Source organism: Silurus aristotelis (genome assembly GCF_946808225.1).
Source record: "Silurus aristotelis genome assembly, chromosome: 14".
NCBI lineage: Eukaryota > Metazoa > Chordata > Actinopteri > Siluriformes > Siluridae > Silurus > Silurus aristotelis.
In genome coordinates, this window is record NC_139587.1 from 23,094,030 (window position 1) to 23,113,279 (window position 19,250).

The window sequence follows — 19,250 nt, forward strand, 5'->3', positions numbered from 1 at the left end:
GAAACCCATGCTTATAATGAAAACATGGAGATCAAATATCTTTTTAAAATTTTTTAATTCATCTGGTAATAATTCTGGTATATACACAAGAAAAAAAAAAAAGGATTAACACAACCATCAATATAGTCACCTAAAAAACCGGGACAAAACTGACAACTGAGAATCAATGCATAAGCAGTATTACCTTTTTCTAACCTAAACATTTAATGCTGATTCAATAAACATTTGAAATTCTGGTTCGGAAACATGCAGCTTTGAGAGCAATGCGAGTATAGCTGGATTTGTGTGTGTTGTGACACTAGTGGTATTTGAAAAACTGTTGTGATCAAGTGGTTATGAAAAATCAGATTAAAGAAAAGGTAGAAAAATTAATGCACTCAAGTATCAAAAGTAACATTAGCCTCCCGAGCCTGGTTAACCTTTTAAAAATGGTGCATATTCTGCATTGCAGTAACATTTTTCCTTCTCTAGAGAAGTCGAGCGAATCAATTCAGAGGTGAGAGAAAAATCACTTCTGTGTGGGAATGGCACTGTGTTTTTGTGGCTTAGTAAGTGGTACTGAGAGTATAAAGTCAAATTGTGCAATACTGTAAATCTGCAGAAAGTGTACATTTTGGATATTTTGTTAATTTACTTCACAGCAACATTCCTATATATCGTAACTGATTTTCAACAAAGAGAACATTCTACCAAATTTGAGCAGGATAGTACTAACCAGCATGAACTGTGACAAATGTATTTAAAGAAAATGCATATAGAGAGGATAACTGTGTGTGTGTCAAAGCTGGCACAACAAATATCATTTAAGAAGGCACCCTATACGCAAACAGCCCCGGAGTCTGCAGAAAGCTACAGGCTGAAGCCACTGCAAAACGCCTACAACCCACTCGATACATCCACACAGTTACAGCAGGGGTTTTTGAGAAACTACTGGCCTACAAGTTGTATAGTCAAATGCAGTCACAAATACAAAAGTCACAATGCAAATACTTACAAAGAAAAAGGTTGTAAGGTTTGTCAAGTGCTTAGTCACCCTGCTTCATTTAAACTTCATATATTGCACATCTCTGTCCTTAGGTCAAATTTTAACATCTGGGTTTTTGTTTTTAAACACATTTCAAAATGTAAAGAAACAGGTCCCCTATCGATTACTATGTAATAAGGATGTATAATATAAACCTAAAACTCTGCCTCACCAAACCAAAGCTTTTCCTTGCTCCAACTTCTCACCAACTTACTTTAGTCATCTTATTTATTGCTGTCTTGCTTAGGTACAGAAATTGGGTACGGGCAGCATTTATAGTCCAAACTAGTCATGCTGTTTTTACTATACAGCGTAGATAAGAGCCGTTTAAGCTAAACTGCAGGCTGCTTAGGAAAATGTTAACCATTTAGCTGCATACTAGGAACTTTATTACATTATAAAGCATGACATCCCCATACGCATGCGTCCCCATTCATAGAGACTAACACTTAGAAATGAAGGCCATAGCTTTAGTTTTGTCTTAGTCTAGCACTGTCATACCAAATCTGTACACATCCACCTGTGAGACCCAAAGTTGCAATAACTGCACATACCGTTCACATACTAACCAAGTCACACAATGAGACTTTCTGCTATTTACTCACTTACCCACTTGCAAATTCCCACAGATTAAAATGGAGACGAGCTTCAGAATTTTCTGAGTATATCCCTTTGATGTACTACACTGCCATACGTCCTGCAAAACTGGTTTGCTAGACTGAGATTTAGTCTAGTTTAGGACTGCAATGCGCTTATAGGTGATTGAGAACATTTCACAGTCAACAACTGGGCTAAATCAGTGTGCGTTATGATGTCCCTTTGTATCTCAGCTTGCTTGAGTGGTCCGCATGTTGGTTCCTGCACCATTAGTTCCCGCTTTTTGAGCTACTGTGGGCAGCTGGAAACTGGACTGGAGAGCATTTGTGGTTGTAGGCTGTAACAAGCCTCCTCCATTTCCTGCTGGCCCTACCCACTGTGGGGGGACATATGGGATACAGGGGTAGTTGTGCTGCTGGGTCATCATGCACAATGAACCCTTCCTTCCAGCAGAAGAGTTGTCGCAGGGAGCACATAAACCACCCACAGAGCACAACTGCCCTGGTGCAGAGAATTTACGAGGAATTGTCTAGGAAGGCACAAAATACATATAAATAAACGTACATTAAATTGACCAATTCCTGATACCATAATGCTAATTCCCAATTAAAAAAATTATATCATTATAAAAAAAAAAAATGTGGTTAGGGCTGCTTACATCAAGGCTTTGTGAATTTAGTTTGCCATTTTTCTTGACCTGTGCATGGCTCATGGCATCCCGAGCAAAGTCATCCACCAGCTGATGAAGGTCATCGGTAAATGTGCCTTTTCTTGGAAGGTTAGCAGCTTGACTTGACCCATTTTCTCCTTTATTTGTTATGGTTGTGCCTATGGAAAAAACAGAAAACAAATAAAAAATATTTAACAATTACAAAATAAAAGACTTCTGATTAATAAGTTATTTAATTAAAATAAAGAAGGCAGGATTATTTAGTTTGGACTAATAAATGTATACAAATTATTGGTTCAACAACACCTCAAATAAAAAGAAAACGCAAAATCTTTACCTTCTGACTGAACATCATTAACAAGTGTATTCAGAGGATCCGGAGGCTTTTCTGTAGTCAACTGACTAATTGCAGCCTGTTTGTTACGTTTATCTGTTACAAGCAAAGGGAAAACACAACAAAAAAAGTTTAAAAAAAAACAGGAATTTGCCATTGTGGCTGGATAGTGTGCCTTTGTGAAAAATTTCAATAAACCTTGCTGATGCGGACTGCTGTGGATACTGCCACTACGGCCAGATTTGTTGCTCTTGCTTTTGGTGAGCCTACGCCGACCTCCTGACACAGCTACAGGGGAGGAGGACACTATGGAAGGACATGCTTTGCCCATTCGTGCAAAAAGCTCCTCAACCTCCTTTTTCTGCTTGGACTGCAAGGCCTGGATCTCAATTACATGCCTATGAAATTATGGTCAATGAAATCAAGGTTTGAATAAATCAAGACAATCAAGTGCATTGATTTATTTATTTATTTAAACAATTCTCACCTCTCCCTGAGCTCTTTAATCTCTTTTTTAAAGGCTTCATCCTCTGGCTCAGAGTCATCACTGCTTCCAAAGCATTGAGAGTTAGGCTGGACTGTTGGTAGACTGTACATACCAACATCATCCTCTTCTTTTGAGCCTTGATCTTTATTTTCAGCTGTAGTAACTTTGACATCAGCACCGGGGGTCACCTGAAAGCGCCCAATTGTAGTGGTAGCAGCAGTAGGAGGTCCAGAACTTGTAGGAGGACTGGATTCTGAAAATTCTTGCTCAGAGCTGGGCAGGGTTTGATACTTATGAATGGTGTTTTCAGGGGTTGAGACTGCTGAGGATGTTGAGGATGAAGACGAAGAAGTTGATGATACTGGAATGGTATTCGGGCAAGAGGCACCATCCACAACTTGATCGGTGGTCACTGAAACCTAATCACAGATGATTTAAAAAAAATACTTGTTCAATTATGACCTAGAATGTTCAGTTAACCAAATCAGTTCAGTTGATGTTTCTCTGTACCTGAAATCGCCCAAGTCTAAAACCTTCACCAGTTGGTGACGTCACTGGCTGTTTGTTTTCCACGATCAGGCCATCTTGGGGTCCACTTTCAGGAGTCTAAATTATAGGGGAAAAAGTAAATAAAAACCAGTTAAACAAAGATTGCTCCTAACACTACACCAGCAAAACACTGTAAAGTACAACTGTGCCTACTTGCAGTGCTGTTACAGTAGGCTCAACTTGACTAGTTTGCACTTGTACAGTAGCAGGACCTCCTTGGCTTTGAGAAGAAAACAGGCCAGGTACAAAGTTCCCACTGGAGCTCAGAGACAAGCTAGCTGGTGCCACATGGCCTGCAGAGGAGGCCAAGCCAGGAGGTGGAGAACTGATGGTGTTGGGGGGTGAGGAGGTGGAGGTGACATCTCCTGATGCATCAGTCTGGGCTGAGGAACCTGAGGATGAACCTTGGTCATGAAATAGAGAACGAAGCTTCTTGTCCAGAGCTTGGATGTCCTCAATGCCTGGTGACTTTCCCTGTGTCTCTCCCTCATTCTCCCCAGACTGGCTGGGGGCAACTGCAGGCAGAGGTGTTGGGGTGGAAGTTTGGACAGGAGCAAGAAGCTGTTCTCCAACAGAGGCTGGAACAGTGAGGCTGTTCTCAGGCAGCTGGCAGGGGATAGTTGGAGTGGGAAGTGAGGTACGGCGTTGAGTGATGGGCTGATCTAATGGGGCTGGGGAAGGGGATGTCCTGCCAGTTCGGGGTATCTGAGCAGAAGTAGTTGGGGAAGTGGAACCAACAGGCAATGTGGGAGAAATGTTCTGTGCAGCTGTAACTGGAGTCTGGTATACTGGTTGGGGAGGTAATACTGAGGGCTGGCTGGTTTGCCCGAGCCCCATGGAAGATTCAGACACTAAAATAAGGAAATACGTAGCTCAATTAAATGCACATCATTTACCAAAGCAAGATCCTTGTTCCTACATTAGAAGAAATGACTCACCTGCCGGGTCATCTCCAAAAGATGTGCTGGCAGAGGAAGGGCCAAAAAATGACTCTCGAAGTCGCGCTTCTGGTACAGGGCTGACAATAAAACGCCGCCCTGCTGAGTGCACCACCTGTGCAGCCACACTGGGTGGCAAACCTGCTCAACAAAATTACACTTGAGACACTTAATAGCATATAATAACAACATAACCTTAAAACATCTGTTAAATAGTGCTTACTTGGCAGATTAGGATTTGATATCTCAGGTGATTGTTGGATTGCATCACTTATCACCTATAATAAAAACAAATGTTATTAAAGTTGCTTGTATTTATTTCTTTTTTACACTGGATATTAATGTTTTTTTTTTTTTATTCAATACCTGAGAATGACCGCCTTTAGCAGCTTCTCTTTTCTCATCTGCCATGTCGATAACCTCTTGTACCTGATCTATAAAGGACTCACGCTCACTCTCCAAAATGAAGTCACTCTCGACCTGAACACAGCAAAATCCTTCATTAACCAAAACTTATTGTTATGCAGTCATTAATTTTACAGTAAGATTTAGCAAATACCTCACAACAGCAGATAAAGAAAGTGACTCAAAGTGACAGGACATGGGACTTTACAAAGGAGAGTGAAGTTGAACAAGCTTTTTTCCACCAGTATGGGGAAACTCATTGACACTAGTACAGTGATTGATTGTTCCGACATTCAATTCCTTTAATAATTGTACTTTTTTTCCCCCCTGTATTGATAACTTTTTTTTTTTTAGATAACTCAGTAGCGTGGCACGGGCAGAGAAACCATAGCAACTATGAGAGTAAATGTTGCTGGTAAAGGTTAAGAAGCTGACATTTTGACTATTTTAGCCTGTGTGGAACAGGATCAGGTAATAATCTATAGTAAAATTTCTGGACAGAAAATAGAGCTTCAGAGAACAGTTGTTATTTAGCTACCTAGTTTGTAGTGTTTATGTGATGAGATATTAAGAAAAACAAAAAAGGAAAGATCTAACTCTATATGTTTACAGTGAAGAACACAATAGAAAAAAAAAAGGCTACCATGATCTGTGCAATTTCTTCAGGGTTGTCTCCATCCAGATCAAACTTAAATGTCACCATTTTTCTGTTGTGGGTTTCCAGTTGGCATTCAGCCACTCTGTCACCAATACTGGAAATCTGAAACACAAATCACAAATATGGAGAACCAACTATGGATGGATAACCATGAATCTGGGAAAGTTTTCATTAGTAAATACCCCCCCCCCCCCCCCCAATTTGTCTGTGCAACTGTTTAATCTAGTGTGAATACTGTTCACTAGCTTAACTATAAAATGTAGTATATTATATAGTAAAGAACTGCATGTAATTAGGATTACAATACCTGGTTTAAAGAAAAAAACAAACCATGCAATAGACAAGTAATTTAATACTTATGTTGGTAATACAAGCAGTTAATCCAAATAATCAAAACATTTAGATAATCCAAAAAATGCAGTCTTAATCTAAATAAGTCATATAATCTAACATATATCTAATATAGCTATAACTATTATTAACTAATATAGTCAGTATTTATTACAGTGCCATTTTTCTTTGACACTATAACCAATATTCAGAGAAACTTGATGCCTCTTACATTAAGCACAACAAGCTTAGGCTTGGCAGACTTGTCGTGACGTGAGCGGCTGCGCACTGAGCGGCGCTGGTAGCGTTTTGTGGAGCTAGCCTTGTGCTTGCCCTCATTTCCATCACTCAACCCTGAAGCTGCATCCGACAGGCCACTAAGATAAAGAACAACAGCAATACGTCAGTTATGTTATTCAGATGGAGCTGATTACTTCACACAAACAAATAATACTCAATGAATAATAAATGCAAATAATGCATAAAACATTCCAGGGGCCATTTAGGCATGACTAACTTTCAGATTGGTTTAACAAAAAAGAAAGGTTTTTTTTTTTTTTTTTTAACCCCCCCCCCCAACACACACACACACACACACAAAATAAATAAATAAATAAATGAAAATTACCTCTCTGCAGATAGTGGAATCAGCATGGACTGTGTTTGAGTCTGATCTGGAGACTGAGAAATACTTACAGAAACCTAAAATAAAAAGAGCAACATTGAGATTTTTTTCCACCCAAGCAAAACCCTCATTCACCATTTTATCCCAAATTACCAGATACTTTTAAGACATGCTTAGCATTTACACTTTTCTGTACAGTCCTCTAACAAAAGAACACTTGAAGGGAAGACGTCAGCCTTCTTTTGTTGAACACACACCCTTCTACTACGCACCCGGTGTAACTGAGAGGCCTGATATAAGAAATACAGATGTTCAGCATTTGTAGGTGGAGAGAAAACAGGAGGGCTGAGTTGATCTGGCCATACCTGGCAGCCAGCATGCAAGAAAGAGGGGGTGGAAATGCAAAACAGGAGAAGAATGAAGAAGTTAATGATAGAAGAATTTGAAGCATGTTTAGTCAGTTCAGAAGAATGAGGATATGAACACCCATTTAAAAGACAGTCGTCATGTGTGAGTGCTGTAACTTTATTGCCAGTTTTTGTTAATGCAAATACAGTGGTACCTTGACCTACGAGTGCATTAATGTACGAGTTTTCCGAGGTACGAGAAGTCACTCGGTCGATTTTTTGCATTGTGTTATGCGAGCAAGAAATTGAGGTACGAGCTCGAAATGGCGCTGCTAGATGGAGAAGCGAAGCCAGAAAGCGAAGATTGTGACAAAAATTAAGATAAGCAAAGAAGAAAAAGTAAAAAAAAAAAAAAGTTTAGGGATACTTAGTGTACAATAGTGATAGTAAAAAAACTAGTTTTCCCCTCCTCCTCCGCTTATCGCCTCTATCCTCTATGTGCGAGGAAATTGATATACGAGCTAGTCCACGGAACGAATTAAACTCGTAGGTCAAGGTACTACTGTACCATAAACAATGTTTATTTGTCAAATATGAAGTAAAGGTAACAATTATTGCACAAAAGCAGTGACAGATATTTGTAAATGTATGAATTATAGCATAAAAGTGAAAAGAGGAACAATGAGAAAGATAGTGAAATGGGAACCATGAGTAATCATTTAACCTTCAAGCATTTTAATGAACACTCATGTAAGCGGAAGTAAACAACTAATTGAATTTAGGTGAAAATAGAAAAAACACCTCCATTTAAAAAGAAAGATGAACCACCAAAACCCACAGCACAAGAAAACTGGAAATGTGTCTTTTCATAAGCCACTAGTGAATAAACAACATTTTCATTTGGAATTTTTTTTTTTTTTTACTTTACTTACTTAACATGGGCAGCTGTGACCAAGAGGAACTAATGGTCTGTGCAGGAAGGACTAGCAGTAACATTCATTACTATGACCTTTGTATATGTATACAGAAAATGTCTGCTTTAATGGTACTGTTTTCAGACATAATAGATAATGGATAGTCATTGTGATGTTGTTTAAACAATGGTGACTAGTGCACTTCTGTAATGACAAAATGTTTTGCTTGTGCACCATAACGAAGATAGGTGGTTTTACGGTCATTGCTGCGTCTTTTTCGAGGTGTCTTCGATAAAGGTAGGAAAAATCTACAATCCCAAGATTTTGAATGTAAAAAAAAAAAAAAACAACAAAAAAAAAAACACCCATTGTGTACCTGGACCACCTGAGAGCTGTGCGGTGGTGGTGGCTGAGTTGAGCTTTGAAGTGCAGTGTCCAGCGAGGGTTGGTTATTCTGTTGGGTGAGGCTAGGCTGAACAGAAGCTGGCAGAGTGGTCTGCCAGACACACAAAAAAAGTCAGACAGATGGTTGGTATTCAGATTTTGAGTAGTTGATCTAAAATCTGAGCAACTGAAAGAAAACAGAAACAATACTAAGAATCAGTAATAAGTGCCAGCAGACATGAGGAGTACCTGTGGTGGAGCACTATATTCAGGATGGGACACAGGAATCAGAGGCTGGGAACTACTTCCTTGTGAAGAAGGAACCTGTGGCTGGCAAAAGAACAAACACCAGACATTAAAGCAGAAACCAACTTTTTCATATAATCGATTAATTACAATGGAGTCAAATGGAGCAGAAATAATCCTAAATGTGTCTCACCAGGCTATGTGGGTGGACAGCATGCTGCTGAGGAAGCTGGGAATGAGAGTTGTGCTGCACTGCAGAGGACTGAGGCTGCTGCTCGGGCTGCATAGAGCTATAAGAAGGCAGCACTGGCTGACCAGAATGAGACTCTGATGTAGTCACCAAGTACTGGCCTTCCATACCACTTACAGCTGCAGGGTATACAAATAAATAATAGTTATAATAGGCCTAGTCATTACAGGTAATGACTTAACTTTGACTATGTTGCTTACAAGAAGCAGGCACTCCAGGCTGCTGTTGCAGGTGGTGCTGCTCCCCCTCTGCCTCCTCTGTCTCTATGGGAACTGGTGTCAGATTTGACATGGGGGGTTTCACAATGGGGGGCTCGCTGGGAGGCTGCTGCACCCTTTCTTCTTCCCGTTTTCTCTTCTCTTGTTCTTCCCGCACCAGTTTCCGCTGTTCTCTTTTTCTGCAGATCAGAGCCACACGATCCTTTATGGCCTTGGCTATGGTCTTATGATCACCCTCACACACATAGCCCAAGTCAACCTGAAAAAAAGGAATAGAAAGAGTAAAAAACAAAGCAAGTCAAATAAGGAGTTTAAATAAAACAAAGACAAGCCACTGATATAGATATGTTTGAATGAAACGTTGAAATAGTAGTAAATGCTTTGCTACCATCTCCTGTGCCACAATCTCAGGGACATCTTTGAGGAGGTCAAAAGAAAACTCAATGGCCTCATTATCCTTGTATTTCCCTTTGAGCTTCTTAACATCCTCAATGCGCAGCCATAGTTTGATAGCCACCATCTCCCCATCATCCTCTTCAGCAAGCTCGACACGAACTCCAGTCTCTTCCTGAAAAAAGGCGTGGTTCAACAGGTCCTTTATGGAATATCTGGAAAAAGTGAAAAAAAAAGTGAAAAAATTGAAAACGATATAACTTCAGAAGAATTATATTTATTGTGTTTGTACAATTTTGTCCAACAGACCTCTCGTCTTTGTTTTGACGAATACATCCTTCGATGATTTCTTTGACTTCAGGAATGGCTACTTTATCAAAACTGCCAGGCTTCACTCCCTATAAAAGTAGAACACAATAGATCCAAATCATACTATTTTTCAGTATTTGTCACATACACATTAAATCACAGTGAAATTCTTTCTTCCGAATCGCGGCTTGTTCGAAAGCTGGGGTCAAAACGCAGGGTCAGCCATGATACAGCACCCCTGGAGCATAAAGGGTCAAGGGCCTAAGGGAAGCAGCTTGGCAATACTGGGGCTTGAATCCCCAACCTTACGATCAGTAACCCAGTACCATAACCACTGAGCAACCACTACCCCAGGTAGGTAAAAAAACAAAATGGTACTACTTAATACTGTAATTGACAGTACATACACCTGACTATTGTCAAAATCGCTGCCATGCAAGATACTTACTATGCAATTAGTGATGCTAAGCTTTTTGTCCAAATACCATGTGAGCTTGGCAAGGATATATTTATACATAGCCCAAAGAAAATAATTTAATAAATAAATAAGGTGCAGACCATTGATTGGTCAAATGAATCACTTCTGTAATTTTGGAGAAAACTTTAGCGATTTAAAGATTTAGAAATGCATTTGACCTACATCACATTTTATTTAAACTATTTACTCTGATATTACATTTCTTTCAAGAGCCAATGAAACAAAAGCAAACAAAAAAAGTTACCCTACCTAGTACCCTCATGACATGATTTAAAACAGCTCTGTGGAAAATGTGCATATTGGTTTCACTTTGGGTTTCTGTACATAATGTTGCATTTAACTGGACTGAAATTCTTAAAAACACAACTTACCACTCAAAAAGTTGAAAAAATATTGATGAAAATGCCTCATAAAAGGCCAAAAAGGGGAGGATATAAAAGAATGGAGCGAAGGAGAGGGGAGGAGGACGAGCACACATGGCCCTCTCCTCTAGCAAAAGGTTGGGCACTTACGCTGGTCACTCTGCGATAGATCTGTGCCGCATTCTGGCACTCGGAGTACGGGTACTCAGAAGTAGCCATCTCCAGCATACACATCCCAAAGGCATAGACATCCACTGACTCGTCATACTTCTCCTCATACATCTCAGGCGCCATGAACTCAGGGGTACCTTAAATCAAAAGAACGGTTCAGAACTCTCTCTCATTTCCCTACAACACCCTCTCTGTGAAGAGGAGAGAGGAAGGTGAGGCTGCTGAAGATGACCTCTCCAGAAACCTGTGAGAAAAGAGAGAGAGAAGGGAGAGCGAAAAAGGGATAGAAAGCGAAAAAGAGGAGGAGGGGGGGGATAAACTGTTCTCAGTTAGGCCGTCATGATAAAAAGCCCAAGTTTCTCAGTGTAAGGCCTTTAGGGCAGGACTGAAAAAATAAAACTAGAGTACAGAACCTAACAAAAGGCCTGGGCTGACCAAAGAATTCAAGTTCAGTCTGCTGAATGTGGTGATTGACCATTAATTAAAAGTGTTAGGCATTCAATAATATTTACAAAAGCCGAGTTTGTAAAGTCAAGCGTTCACCAAACATATTACTAGAAAATGTTTAATGTTGAGTCAATGGTCAGTAGCCCAGGGCCGATAATTTAAGAAAAAGCTAAAATCCAAGCTATGGAAAGAACTCCAGTACATTTGGTTAGCCTGCTGCAAATCCCCTTAAAAAGGTACTTACCTTTTGGATACCTGTAAAAAAAGAGCAATTTAAAACTGCTAAGCATAATATTTTCCATAGCTAGTCAATAACTAGTGAGGTTCTGCACACTAGTTTATGCAGTAAAAAAAAAGCTGCCCATAAATCAAAGACCTCACACAGAAAAACTTATCATATTTGGAATTGATTTAGATTTGTAATGTGTCACTTTGTACTGGTTGACTTACCAGGCCCATTTTCTGCATTTACCGCAGTACACTAAATAATCCTTAAAGTAGAATAAGGGAGATCTGAGGTTAGAGTCTAAAGTTTCCTAAAATGATAGATGGACTCTAAGTCTATAACTGAGAGGAAACGAGCAGATTGATTAAGGCTTGGATTTTAAGACACTGTAAGAAAAAAATATCAAAACAGAAGATCTAACCTTGAGAGAAAAGAATGACAGTTATTAAAATCAACATCACGTATTTCATTGAAGAAACAGACCACCAATATCCAAACCACAGGACAAAGATCATTCAGAACGGTACCTGAAAGCCCAGGGCTCACCTCTAGCTTTTGTGCTATCCCTTTCCCATGATCAGGTTTGCCTGCAGACAAGCCACAATACAACTACGCACATCACTGACAAAAAGAGAGTTAAGAAATGACTTACTCTCTGGAGGAACCTGAAATAAGGGCCTCTTAAAACACTGAGGATAATATGATCAACAAAACAATTTTGGACCTAGAGGAGGGAGGGGAATCCCGAGTGGAGAGACAGCGCGAGCAAGAAGCAGGGGCCCTGGTTTGCTGTGGTTTGGGGGCTCACAGAAACACTGTGGTCTGCCTTCGCTCCACAATGTTATAATCACACTTTTAGAAGCCAAAGAAAAGAAAGAAACTTTAAAAGAGGACAGAGTTTCTTCTTCCTGCCAGCAAACCCAAATAGCGAGTTGACACAAAAAGGACAGAGAATCAATGTATGGTGATTTATGGGGTCATACCTATGACACTCTTGGCAAAAGAAGCCCTCTTGAGAGTGGCAAGGCCCAGGTCACCAATCTTGACTGATCCAGTGGGCCCGGTGATAAAGATGTTATCACACTTGAGATCACGGTGGATGATTGGAGGAGACCTGGTATGAAGGAAGTGAAGCCCCTTTAGGATTTGCCGACACCAGCTACGCAGAACTTTGATCTTCATCTCCTTAAACCGCTTCAAATACCTGCAGATCAAATATAAAATATAATACAATATAATATCTACAATTTATTTATGACAATATAAAGATTTTCAATAGAACATATTTCCTGCCAAATCAGTGCTACTCTATTATGGGCATAGACATTTTTGATTAGAGTGCTTACGTCTTTAGGGTGCCAGATGTCATGAGCTCTGTCACAAGCACTATGCATTTCCGCCCTTTGCAGGGAGCCTCCCAGGAATCATAGAAGCGCACAATGTTGGGGTGCTGCAGGCCCTTCAGCATGCCAGCTTCCTCCTTGAACCGCTGCCGCTCGGATTTGGACAACTTTCGGTCCTGAAAGTTGTTTTAAATGTGACATTAAAAGGTTGTGTAATTATCCTCTAAACTGAATTTTTGGCAATGTTAAACAAATTACTGTATATGGTCTTGAACATATACAATATCTATAGAGTATAAACTTAAAATAGTGCTAAATTCCCACCAACTTCAAGCTCCCCTAATATGACCTAATTTTCACCATGAGGTTACCCACAGTTCCTGGAATGAAAACCATCCAGCTTTGGAGGTCCTCCAAAAGCACTTCCCCCAAAGCTAATAGTATAACTCCCCAGCCCCACGTCCTATTTTACAAGGAGAACATTAACACCAACTTTACAATGACTTCAAACAATTGAACCTAGCAAAAAAGGATCACATTGCAATGCGGGGGAATGTAGGTGGAGAAATGGCTCAACTTCACAACCTATACATTTGCTGTCTGCAGAGGCAGCAATGGAAAAATGTGTGTGCAGAATCATCCCACTCAGTAATGTATTAAAAGCTCCTCAGATTGAAGCCTTGAAGCCACTAGATCTTTTGTTGTACATGCGTTTGTACATATGCATTCATGTTCAATTTTATTGAAATCCTAAAACTATTAAGTTCATAATGTTTTACATTCAAAGTTTGGTAGGATTAATATGGACAAGCTATAGGTGTGGCATGTACTTACAATTCTTAGTGTTTTTACATTACATATCTGCCTTGAAATCAGATAAAGCAACCTTGATATCAAAACCGTGCAACACAACACACTGAAAGACAAAGCTACTGTTGCAAAAAAAAAAAAAAAAGTTTGCTGCTGACCACATATGACAAACTTAAACAGACTTGCACGAACAAAACATGAGGAATGTTTCAGCACTTCTTTTCAGTAGCTTTTTAAAAGCCAAACTGCTTTGGAAGCACAAAAAGCACTTCTCCCGAAGACAACAGAAGTGAAACCGTTTATAAATTTTTCCTCTGCTCAGACCTAAATATTATTCCAAAGTGTCATGTGCTACATGAGCTACAGGATGGATGGATGCCAGTGTTTTGCACGAGCATTGCATGTACTTTGCCTTTTGATACTGCTAAAGTCTATTCGTTTTTAATGCACCTTTGCTACAAATCAAAGGAAACAGTACAGAAAATGACATACAAAAAAAGAAAAAAAACTACATGACAGGAAGAGTGGGAGGGGGAAAAAAAAAAAAAAGAGGGTGAAAGAAATAAGAGCCGTAGAGAAAGCGAGTGTGAGAGAACATTTAAAAGAGTGAGAGTGTAAAAGATACTGCAGCTTTTGTTTCAGCACATTTTCCAAACTGGCTCAACCTGAAGGCTGTTTGCAGCAGAGCTGTAGGTCATGTGACCACATGCAATGGCCTGTCATTACCCAGCAGCAACAGCAATAAGGAGGAGGAGCAGAGAGGGGAAAGGCAAGCCTCAACAAGCCATAGAGCTGCTGTTCATGTAGACCAGAAGAGACTCTGACCCACTTTCTCAACATGACTAGTGTGTTGCATTTACAGAGCAAAACTTCTCACAAGTGTCTATTACATTTCCTCTCTTAACCCTTCTGAAACGAAAGGAGGAAACAGGATGTCAATAAAGACAAATAGCAAGAAGTGGGTCACAAGCTGATGTTTCCAGCAGCAGGATGTTGCCCTGTGGTCTGCAGTGTCACTGGAGCATTTATCAGAACCATCATGCTTGCAGAATCAGCATTATATAGTTTTGTGATTATTGTTCTCCATGTAGAGTATAACTGCAGAAAATAATTGTTAACGCAGTTCACAATGATTTTAGATGCCATCATAAAAGTAAAATCAAGAGCTACAACCTTGCCTGGTAGTGTTCTAAGCTACATAAGATGTTTGAGTTTTTTTTCCTTGGAATATACAGGAATCTTTTAAACACCCTAGAAATTACTGGATGAAAACATATTTGCAGATTAATATTTAAAAATCCACGTCCAATATTTTGCACCACCAACCAGATCAATACAACTAGAAAGCAATAGCACACATTTTATACACAAATCCCAAAGCTAAACTAGCAGAGTCAGAGTTTGAATGACACAAAGAAATAACTTACCTGCAGTTCACACCATGCCACCTCCACAGTTGTCTCCGTATCCAATCCTCTATACACAGTTTTGAACGAGCCACGTCCAATCTCAATGTCAAACTTCAAAAATCGTCCATCAGGGGAAGTTCCAACAGCCTTCGTCTCCACTTCCTCGATGTCCAATTGGTCCTGCTTCTCAGTCCCACGCTGCTGCCCTGAATCCACACGACCCTTCACTTTAGCTTCTTCATCCTCCTCCTTATCATTTTTCTGTTTTGTGCCTACACTACTGCCTAACTCCTGCTCTAACGTCTTGCTGTCTGGCTCCAGACATGGTTCTTCCTTTGTCTCCACAACCGGACTGGCTAAAACCACAGGCCTTTGCTCTGCAACGATCTCCTCTTGAACACTATCTTTCGTTCCCTCCACCTTTTCAACAGCGAGCCCATCAGTCACAGAATGGATCTCACTCTCTACTGCGGGTTTCGAATCAGCATTAAGATCATTGGAGGCAGCTGAAAAATCCTGCGGCACATTTAGGAAAACAATCTTGCTAGGAAGCTCCAAAGCTGTTGCGTTTGAGTCACAAATAACACTGCGCCGGACAAATCGGTGCTCAGCTTTCGAGTCCCTCTCCATGGTGTGATGCCGGCGGCGTACTTCGGGACCAATCCGCTCACCCAACTGCGTGTCCGAGTTGGAGCCATTGGAGTTTTTTGAAGCAGGGGACAGGAACTTTACCATTTTCTCTCGAAAACTTTCAGACATATCTATGCTCACACAGTGAGGAGACTCAAAGTCTAGATAACTCTCATACACTTATATACAATAAATTGAGAAATACTTAAATGCCTCTTTTCAACTGGTTTGGATGATCACTTAAATAAAGTCAATGCTCTTACAAACTAAAGAGATTGAGTAAAGCACTGGAAGGGTACTATGAATAAAGAAGGGAGAGACCAGTTCACAGTCTAACACAAACTGATAACAATGAACAAGGGCTTTTAAACTTTGGGCATCCATCGTATGGGGAAATGTAGGCAATGTTCGTCCAACATAAGGTGTGATTTTAAAAGCTGTAATACTTGATGTGCAATTTTGAGTCACCGGGTTGCACAAGGTTGCAAATATCATCCAATTCGGTTTCACTGTAACACAGAAAATAGAATTTATAGTCTTGAGAGAAAATAAAACAATACTAATGTGTGTCATTTATATAGAACCTTTTCTCAAACTCATTAATGTGATTATCCCTGTTGTATCTCTGAGATTTTAGTCCCAATCTGAATCCATCCGGTTTGTATTATTTATAGAATGTGTGTTACTGCACCAGAACAGAGTACACCATATAACAATAAAGATTATGTAGTATCCTGTTGGCAGGAAGAGAAAAAAAAAAGTTTTGCATTTTTTCTGCAGTGCAAAAGTTACGACAGTAAGTGATTGCTCTTGTCAGTCTTTTACCCAAAACCAAAACAAAACAATTTATTGGCAGAGATTAAAAAAAGTTGTATTTCAACAACAGATATCACCTATGTATGTATGTATGTATGTATGTATGTATGTATGTATGTATGTATGTATGAATGGATGCATGTATGTTTCAAGTAACTTACTACTGATCAAGTGTGTCTTGTACCAGAAACTTTTCAACAATCGTTTATGGCGAAACAAATAAGTTGAATTAAAAGTATCATCAATAAATAAGAAAAAATTAAGGTAAAGACAAAGTAGCCATTGAATTTTGGTGTGACAACAATGTGCATTTCCTGAAGACACACCTATCTCTGAGTTATACAGAAATCACTTAAACTGAGTCACAGATGTGTCTGGGAAAACCGATTGGTCTAAACACTTTATTAAACAAATACGCTTTAGATGCAAACAAACATCGAGTACAAAACATCAGAAAGATATCAGTAGTTAAGGAATGAGATACATTGAGATGTTAATGTACATGTAGGAGAGGAAGTGCTCAATTATTGTCCAATGACAATCTAAAAAAATTATAATAATCTGGTTTGAATGAGATCTCTCTCTCTCTCTCTCTCTCTCTCTTCTAAACAACCAGGACCTGGATCACAACTTAAAGTGTATCCACGCTTTTTCATTTTATAACGCTGACACTGGTTGAGCTACATTCATTGTAACTTTGACGCTGTACAACTCGACTTTACAAAGTCATTATAAACCCAAGATTAGATGAAGGCTGGAAAAAGGTAAACGCAGGCACTTTTTGAACCAGCCACATTAATTAGCTGTTAGGTGACACTAGCAATCACAAACCCACAGACCTGTACTTAGCGGATGTGGCGGCTAAAAAAACTTACCTAGCTCGATCGGTCGCTTAATTGCAGTCACTAATAAAAGTCAGGTCAGTCCAGGGGGTCGTAAATAATGAGTATTTACCTGAACACGCAGGCCAATATTAATAGTTGAGTTTACAATGACGGATGAGTTTGGGTAGACTTGCTAAATGGGCACCACTCGAGCTAACGGCTGCCGTTTAATGAATGACCATCACTATTTTTCTGGAAATGTTTTCACTATATAATTGCCTTAGAAGGAGATATATATATATATAAAGAACATAAGAATATTGCAGGTTTCTTCTGTTCTCCCCATAACGCAGACTGGCTAACGCTAACACCCGAACTGCTCGCTCTCGCTAACTAACGTTAGTCAAATCAAACGCAGTTAGCCACAGCTGCTAACCGGAGACATCCTGGGGCACAGGGTGTCATTTTTAGATTTATAATTCGCAGGGTTACAAGAAAATACTGTCAAAAAACAAACGTGTTTAATTATTTCCCCACCGAAAGACAAAAAAAATAAAAAACACTTACCGAAATGATGTGCAAAGTCATTGTCGGTTATCTCCGGTTTCTCCTCGAACGCCGCGCGCGCACACACTGCCGAAAAGTCCCCCAAGCAGGCGAAGTTAACGGCCGTCCTCGAGAACACGCATGTGACGACTCGGAGTCTGCGTCATAGTCCTTTTTCTTTTTTTTCCTTTTTTTTTTCCTTTTACACGCGTGTGTAGTTCATTCGGCGTGACAGGACACCCTACGGAACAAAACCGCCAGGTTCGGCTTTTCACTCTCTGCCTGGTGGAGCCGACTATAACCGAACGGCGGACTTACAAAGTTCGAATGTCACAAGCTGAAACAACGCGACATCTCGCGAGAGTTGCGGCCGTGCACGCGGATTCTTTTGTTGCACGTCTTTTTCGGTTTAATCTCCGTCCTTTATCCAGCAAATGATCAACTAAAAACAAAACACTCATGCAAACGAGTCTCGCGATCTTCATAAACCGCAGACACCAGACAGAGAGTCCGTTTCCGGGCTATTCAAGTGTACACGAGCCGTTTTTCTTTTGCTGCTGTCGCAAGACAAAAGCGCCTTTTGCTACTTATTACAGCGAGTCCGTAAATCAAACGATTTCCACTCCACCGACTTGATTTGGATTTATGGGCGTGCGTTTTATAGCTTTTCCATCTCAGTGCGACACCATAAAACACAGCCGGTTAAAAAACAATCCGCATTCTCCCCTCTCTTCCCTCGAGACAGCCCAAAATAACCTCGAAACGCAATGTGGACACGAGCGCCCCCTCCCGCACAGAGCACCACATAACATGACCACATTCTGGAAATCTACTAAAACAATTAGCCTCCACAACAAAGAAACAGAAATCACGAGTTTATTATATGCAACTGCCACATAACCATAGAACCGAAAAAACTAAATGTTAGCAATCATTTTTTATAGTTCTCAGCCTTAAAATAAATAAGGGAAATGGTGGTCACTATCTACACCTATTTCCCTAGAGAAGGTGCACCTGATTGCAGTCCTGGAAAATGTTTTATTTTCTGTTTTTAAGGTAAAAAATCTCCACAGTAAGACACATAAAATGTGCTTATAATAATATATTTGTGATGTGGTTAGAGATTCTTTTGTTAATTTGCTAGAAGGTGCTTCTTTGTTATTCCTGAAAGAAGTTAAAAGTTGCCTGCTGTGTTGGTCACAAGTGGGCACTACTACCACAGTTACATTTACATTTATGCCATTTCCCCTCATCCAGAGTGACTTACATTTTGTCATTTTTTAATACAACTGAGCAGTTAAGTGTTAAGGTCCTTGCTCAATGGCCCAGCAGTGGCAGTTTGGTAGTTCTGGTATTTAAACTTACAATCTTTTCTTCAGAAGTCGAACATCGTAACCACTTAGCTAACACTTTCCCAAAAATTATGTTAATTTTTTGATGAAATTAAGCAGATATTCCCACAAAGGGTGCTAATAATTCTGCATCCATCTTTACAGTACTAGGTTTCATA

At 39.9% G+C, this 19,250-nt stretch overlaps 1 protein-coding gene across 4 annotated transcripts; it reads right to left on the reverse strand.

Moving 5' to 3' along the window:
* Positions 1-40: 40 nt before the first annotated feature.
* On the reverse strand, positions 41-18,513 carry wnk1a (WNK lysine deficient protein kinase 1a). Of its 4 annotated transcripts, none has more exons than XM_083560812.1 (25): positions 17,762-18,513; positions 14,943-16,063; positions 12,709-12,881; positions 12,346-12,566; positions 10,669-10,826; positions 9,679-9,767; positions 9,365-9,584; positions 8,959-9,235; positions 8,702-8,877; positions 8,512-8,586; positions 8,255-8,374; positions 6,890-6,982; positions 6,621-6,694; positions 6,225-6,369; positions 5,648-5,764; positions 4,966-5,079; positions 4,823-4,877; positions 4,600-4,740; positions 3,815-4,512; positions 3,623-3,718; positions 3,113-3,531; positions 2,824-3,023; positions 2,629-2,721; positions 2,280-2,449; positions 41-2,150 (listed from the first exon to the last, which is right to left on the reverse strand). In XM_083560812.1, exons 2-25 carry the CDS (start codon positions 15,681-15,683, stop codon positions 1,851-1,853), a joined length of 4,965 nt encoding a protein of 1,654 aa, XP_083416938.1. In that variant the 5' UTR covers positions 15,684-16,063; positions 17,762-18,513; the 3' UTR covers positions 41-1,850. The 4 variants fall into 4 exon arrangements, with proteins under 4 accessions (XP_083416938.1, XP_083416939.1, XP_083416941.1 ...); XM_083560813.1 differs by having other exon boundaries at positions 8,512-8,592; XM_083560815.1 differs by lacking the exon at positions 6,890-6,982 and having other exon boundaries at positions 17,762-18,512.
* Positions 18,514-19,250: the final 737 nt, after the last annotated feature.

Coding starts and splice junctions, on each gene's coding strand:
- wnk1a (XM_083560813.1), bottom strand. CDS start 15,683: ATGTCTGAAAGTTTTCGAGAGAAAATGGTAAAGTTCCTGTCCCCTGCT. Junction 4,878..4,965: donor CTAAAGGCGGTCATTCTCAG/GTATTGAATAAA, acceptor TTTTTATTATAG/GTGATAAGTGATGCAATCCA. Junction 2,722..2,823: donor CAGCAGTCCGCATCAGCAAG/GTTTATTGAAAT, acceptor TGCTTGTAACAG/ATAAACGTAACAAACAGGCT.